We start from the raw sequence: 6,671 nt of genomic DNA on the forward strand, positions 1-6,671 counted from the left end.
ATTAAATTTTAATACTATATCTCTTTCAGCATCATATAATCAAATAGTTGCATTTGCATTTAAAATTTTTAATCACGTAATGTGTTTTGAGTCATGTCAATAGCCAGTAGCTGAGCTCGTTGGAACCCATATTTAGTAGGTCCAAATTGGGCCGGCCTGGGATGATAGAAGAGCCTGCAGCGATCTCCTAATGTCAGCCTCGGTTCTATCTCCCATCAGTATTTTCGTGATCGGATGGGCCAATCATGTGCCAAATTATCCTGGGTTAACAATTGTGGAAGACTGGATCATAAACTGGAAACATGAGCTGTTGATATTCTTGAGCAAGGATTGCTCATAGAAGGGAATGGTGCATGAGGCCTAATGTTCCAAGCAGAATAATGATTCCAAGAGACTAAGATCAAACGCTCAAGAAAGCCGGACAACAGCAGTTTGAACCCTCAACTTGATTTAAAAAAAGTTTCTAGCAGAATAGAACTTCGTTTACAAAATCAAATAATATCAAGATGCCATTCGTCATCGCAGAAGGCCAAAGACCTCAAGATGCTGGGAATATTTCTATCACTGCAAATACCTGAAAGATGGCTTTGCTTCTTTCCCTTGTTTGAAGAGTTTGATTTCGGCTGCCTACGAACTTCGATAGTATTGGTGCCATGTAACGATCCTATAATTATTCTGCGACGCATTGCAGCTGGAAACAGATCTAATGGAGTAGAAGATTTACGAGAAAATTAATCAGAAAGGAACAAGAGAAGTTGTTAGCATGGTCCATGTTAGGAATGAGTTGCATTAGTCCATCAAGAGAAATTTGCTAGCACAAAACAGCCAAAGATATCTGTAGAACATAAACCAGGACAGGAACCAAAATATATTACAATTAAAAAGAAACCAAATCCTTAAATTTGCTAACAATAAAGACTAAAACTTATCCAGTAAACACGTATGCAAGGACTGGTACCAAAGAAGAACAAATCAAAACTAGTCGAAACCAAAACATGCCGTGTAATGCTCATAAAATTCCATGAAGATTTCATCAAAGACTTGGATAAATAAAATTGAGTTCATATGACACATTTTTATGATACTGGAAGAGAGATGCGGTGATGATACAGAAGAAAATCGAAAAGGTTTCAGTTCTCATTACAGTGATCAGAAAAATAGAAATAAAGCAGAAGAATCAAAAATCACAAGGCAACATCGCTCGAGCTATCAAGCAGTCACTTCCAGTTGTTGGCAACAATGTCAGCCAAATCTACCACCCTCTGCGAGTAGCCCCATTCATTGTCGTACCAAGCAATCACCTTGACCATGTCATCACCCATAACCATGGTGAGGGATGAATCAACAGTTGATGACACATCACTGCAGCGGAAGTCCACAGAAACGAGAGGCTCATCGCACACAGAGAGAATGCCCTTCAGCTCCTTCTCTGCAGTGTCTCGGAAAGCAGCATTGACCTCTTCAGCAAAGGTCTTCTTGGAAACTTGAACAACAAGGTCGACAACGGAGACGTTAGGGGTGGGGACACGAAGGGCAATCCCATTGAGCTTGCCCTTTAGGGTGGGGAGGACCAGGGCCACAGCTTTTGCAGCACCGGTGGATGTAGGAACAATGTTGAGGGCAGCTGCTCGTGCACGTCGAAGGTCGCGATGGCTTGCATCTAGCAGTCTTTGGTCACCAGTGTAAGAGTGGGTGGTGGTCATGGTTCCCTTGATGATGCCTGTCAGGTTCACTCATTAATTAAATTTTCTCAAACGAAAAAGGGAACCGGTTGAAGATGCATAGCATAAACCCTGGATACATTACAATCAGGATACGTCTAACTACAGAATTCAATATGTGCAAACAATGTTGCCTACAATCAATGAAAGCACAGGCAAGTAAAAACTATAAAAATTTCTAAAGCATGGTAAGATTGCAGTCATATCAAGTATGAAAAAGCATACAAACAGGTGCTTATGATATCATATCTTTACCAAGTACCGAACATGGGAAGTGCTTCTCTTCAAATGCATTTCATGCAAGTGCTCCTTGAAAAGCTCTGAATAAAGAATTAATTCTGACATCGTTAGAATTTAGAAGTTCAAAGATCTAATGTATCAGAGTACTCGAGTTGATGCTAGTTGAGAACACCGCTACTCCAACAAAGATCTATCCTACAAGCAATGTGAGTATGAGACGAAGAGTATCTTTGAGGTATAAAGTATGATAGATCATCAAGCACAAAAGGTGTAAATTATTGATATGCAGGGGTACCCTATGAAAGCCACCTGATTGTTGGATGCCTGATTTCTTTTGGAGAGAAGTTCCAAGGAATATGCTTTAAGATTCAGCATTTTAAACTAAATATTGGTGATTATTTCAGGCTCAGTAGCGTAGTTAAGGGGGTTTCTCAGCTTATTTGGATCAACCAAGGAAAGGTTGCAATCATGCCTTTTTCTTTATGAGGCTATTGTCTGATGAAGGGGCGAACAGTCGGGGGGGAAAAATAATGATGTCACCCTTAGGTTGGCCTTGAATACACGGATGCTAAAGAGGTCATCCATATCAAGAGTTTATAATGAATTAAATCAGGAACGAGAAAGTCTACCAATTTTGATGATCATGTTGCAGAATTCAGGCTAGTCAGAGACATGATGTGCTTCAACTCTCATTGTTGTTGTCTCTAAAGTTCGCACAACAGAGAGAGAAAAAAAAAAAAACATAACAACTACTGAATCGCAGTAAAATGTTCACAAGACTCTTGCTTGGTTTCAGCTGCAGCTAAGATGGCAGTTTGGGAAACCTACTCCATTTTCTAGTGTCAATTAAGGGCTACATTTTCCAAGCAACAAGATCCAAAATTTTATTAGCCATGCAGTGGCACTTATCCTCAATTCAAAACCTGGGGACCGGCCCCTGGTGGCCTAATAACACATGAAGAGATGTCCAATTAAGAGAGAAGCACGAAATAAATGGAATGAATCGTTGTGCTCCGTACCGAACTTTTGGTCGAGGACCTTGACGAAGGGAGCGAGGCAGTTGGTGGTGCAGGAGGCGTTGCTGATGATGGGCTCGTCGGGGTTGTAGGTCTCGACATTGACGCCCACCACGTAGGTGGGAATGTCCCCCTTCCCGGGGGCCGTGATCAGCACCTTCTTCGCCCCGGCCTGGATGTGCTTCCCCGCCCCTTCCCTGTCCACGAACACCCCCGTCCCCTCGATCACCAGGTCGATGCCCAGCTCCCTGCGTTATATCATACATACATACACATGTTTTCATTGGTCGATCGATCATCATCAGTGAGATCACCACTATATCAAAGACTAACTGCATCATATACGTGACTCACTTCCATGGGAGGTCGAGTGGATTGCGGTTGGTGACGACCTTGATGACCTTGCCGTCAACGGAAATGGCGGCGTTGCCAGCGGGCTTGACGTCGGCCTCGAAGATGCCGAGGGTGGAGTCGTACTTGAGGAGGTGGGAGGCCTGCTTGACGCCGCCGGTGTCGTTGATGGCCACCACGTCGAGGGGGGAGTCCTTGCGCCCGTGCCAGCACCGCAGGAAATTCCTCCCGATCCGCCCGAACCCGTTGATTGCCACCTTTATCTTCGCCTCCGCCGGCCCCTTCCGGTACCCACCACCGCTCCCACCCGCCACCTGCAGTCATTAACGCCACAACCCGATTTAATCAATTGCTCAGGGCTCTTGTACTACTTTCTATTGGATGTTTGATGAACCCTGTCCACTGAGTCCAAGGACGGACGAGCGGGCTGGGTTGGACCACCAAAATGCAGACATTTCCAACATGTCTAATTACCTCGGAGAGACGATTCAAAAAATGGTTACGAAATAGCACCTAATGATTATATCTGTCCCGAGCATAAAACCCATGCATGACACATTTGGCAAGAGTCTCCACTGAGTGCAAGTAGCTAGAGCAGCGGACAGGTAACAATAAAACCATTTGGTTTAATTTGGTGAAAGTAAGTTCTAGATGGTTACAATAATCAAATGGGCATATCGGTGATGAGATAAGGAAGGATTTGGAGTTATAACGATGATGATGGAGCAAAGTTTGGACGAAAGCAATAAAATATGACCGATGAAAATAGCAACAAGATAATAATGATTAGCCTGTAAAGGAAGAAATAAAAAAGAGATAGACCTATTAAAACAATAACAATAATGATGACAGTGATGAGAACAGAAAGATGATGAGCTCATGGTAACAAAAAGCTTTCTAGATTACAAGTTATTGCTAGAGGAATTTCATAGTGTTTAAATGGTGATGCTACTGCAAAACATGAGGCAATAACATATTAACAATTATAAGATACAACACAAAAATTTACTGATGATAAATTTAAAAAAAAAATGTAAGTAAATCATGATTTATATATTTCTATCTTTTGTGCCAAAGTTCCATCATTGCTGATGATTTATCAATTGTCTGGAAGATGGTTACAAAATATTCACCAAACTTTCTTGAGCAGAACATTCAGAACAACTATGTTTGCAAATAATCGATGAAATATCTTAATATTTCTGATCATATTGAATGATGCACCTTGAACTAATCATGCTACCTTAATGCGCTTGCACTTTTTTTTGGGGTAGAAAGCTTGCACATATTTTTGGTTGAAAATAAGTAAAACATGATGTTATTTAGTCGACGGATTAATGGGTGGAAGCCCAGTTTTTAGACCCGGTTCCAGAACAGGGTTAGATCTGGATCAAGGCAAACGAAGACCTCACCCAACTCAAATTGAGTGGACCCACCACGACTCAATTCACGTTTCTTGAGCCAACATGAGTCCACATGGATAGCAGACGGTCGGACCCAGTCCGGAACCGGAACAGGTATAAATCCGGCCGATACGGTCAGCCGGACAAGCGGGTTGCCACCCCTGGGTGAGAGAGGGGGGGGGGATGCCCATGCGGCAACCAAGGATACGGGATGCACGAAATCGGAATTTGAAATTCATATAACCGAGGATGGGAAGCGTACTGCAGAGGTCTTAAAGGAGATGACGGAGATGAAGTCATCGGAGGTGTTGATCCTTCTCAAGGGAAGCGATGAGCTCCTCAACCCCGAGAACTCCGAGAAACCCTTGCCGTTTGCCTGCGTCCAAAAGACCATCACACAGATGCGGAAGAACACATTAAAAAGCAGCCAGTGAGTTTCTAATCAATCCAACATCGGTCGTATCCTGTAAAGCTAGAGAGAGAGGACCTGAAGAGAGGCATTGGCTACTGCGAGCGTAGCCGAAGCCATTGTCTTGGTCTCGGGGCGGGGAGAGTGTGAAGCGGCAGCAGAAGAAGAGAAGAAGGGAGCTTATATGATATAAGGATAAGAGCGAGCAAGAAAAGGTTGTGGTGTGTGGAAGCAGCGGGCATTGAGAGGAGGGGATTGCGAAGGGGGTGGATGAGATTGCGGATAGCCTAATCGAAGAACGTATGGCTGGCACCACTTGTCAATGGAGTGTTGTGACGTGGGCTTGGGCTTCCACCTGGCTCGTTTAAAGTTATTTGTGGTCTTTAGACCTCGTAGCGGGGGCCACCTCTATTTCTGGCTTTCGTTGCGTTGCATGATGGCTTGAGGCCGAGAGAAAACGGTACAGTTCAGATCCCCCGTGGCCCTTTTGCTTGCGTTCTTTCGCGCGTCCGGCCAGCAGAGACCACACCTTAAAATTCCACCAACAGTGATGTATTTTTGGATATTTTGCTCATTGATCTTTCTGGGACCATGTGCCTTGGCGATGCAGACCAATCACCATGCAGCAATGGAGGAAGCCCAACTATGAATGATTTGCTCTATATATAGGAAAAGCATATACCACGATTCTATGCTTGGATGCCCCATGAAGACATCTGATGGCTGAATTCATCAGAGGACTTGGAATGAATAGTGTTGGGGGAAATCTCACATGGGCCGACCATATGAAAAAGCCCAAGATTCAAGAATATCCAAACACATCAACACTTGGTGCCTCGACCAGATGAAGGCCTGCCAACTATCGCTTGGCAACCCACGTGCATAATCATTGGTATTTCCTCATCAACCAACTCCTGCAAGTTGGACTAACGGATCGACGGCATATCTGAATGGCCAGATCAATCTAATCAGAGGATAGTCATCAATCGATCACATCCGACCAATCTGAACAGATTCTGACTATGGACTCCTCCATTCGATGACGACACAAGACGACTAACTCTTAGTCGTCGCCGACCAATCTACATCTTGACGATACTCAGTTGGCAATCCAATTCAAAATTCAACGCCTGTCGTGTGACAACTGTCGCAAAACTGATAAGGCAACCACAACCGCCATACTGTCACGGACTTCGCCTCTTGGACGAGCAAACCCGTGCGGCGCCCCGATGTCACCTGCACAAAGGAGCTAGCCAAAATGCACCCAGCAAAATGCACAGAAAAATACAAAAAAAAGACACGGCAACACGCTCAGATATGGCACTGTAAGAACAGTATTTTCATTAATGAAATCAAAGGAATACAAGCCTATACAACCGCTACTCAGACTACAATTAGGGGCTCAGGAGGCAGGGGAGGCAACAATGGACACCGCAAGAATCCGCAAGGAAATCGGTCCACTGGATTGTTCTCGCCCATCCTCCCAACACTATACAAGCAGGGCATCCATCCAAATCCCACTCCGAGGGTT

General features: G+C 44.2%; 1 protein-coding gene across 1 annotated transcript; it reads right to left on the reverse strand.

Annotated features, from left to right (window-relative positions):
* Positions 1-1,017: 1,017 nt before the first annotated feature.
* On the reverse strand, positions 1,018-5,424 carry LOC105060347 (glyceraldehyde-3-phosphate dehydrogenase A, chloroplastic). The gene is made up of 5 exons (XM_010944010.4): positions 5,219-5,424; positions 4,994-5,107; positions 3,332-3,642; positions 2,981-3,225; positions 1,018-1,720 (listed from the first exon to the last, which is right to left on the reverse strand). The coding sequence occupies exons 1-5, from the start codon at positions 5,258-5,260 to the stop codon at positions 1,218-1,220; spliced, it is 1,215 nt and encodes a 404-aa protein (XP_010942312.2). The 5' UTR covers positions 5,261-5,424; the 3' UTR covers positions 1,018-1,217.
* Between the last annotated feature and the right edge of the window lie 1,247 nt (positions 5,425-6,671).

The sequence above is a fragment of the Elaeis guineensis genome, chromosome 1 (assembly GCF_000442705.2).
Source record: "Elaeis guineensis isolate ETL-2024a chromosome 1, EG11, whole genome shotgun sequence".
NCBI classification, from domain to species: Eukaryota; Viridiplantae; Streptophyta; class Magnoliopsida; order Arecales; family Arecaceae; genus Elaeis; species Elaeis guineensis.

Coding starts and splice junctions, on each gene's coding strand:
- LOC105060347 (XM_010944010.4), bottom strand. CDS start 5,260: ATGGCTTCGGCTACGCTCGCAGTAGCCAATGCCTCTCTTCAG. Junction 5,108..5,218: donor TAGCCAATGCCTCTCTTCAG/GTCCTCTCTCTC, acceptor TTTTGGACGCAG/GCAAACGGCAAGGGTTTCTC. Junction 3,643..4,993: donor TCTCCTTTAAGACCTCTGCA/GTACGCTTCCCA, acceptor TAATGACTGCAG/GTGGCGGGTGGGAGCGGTGG.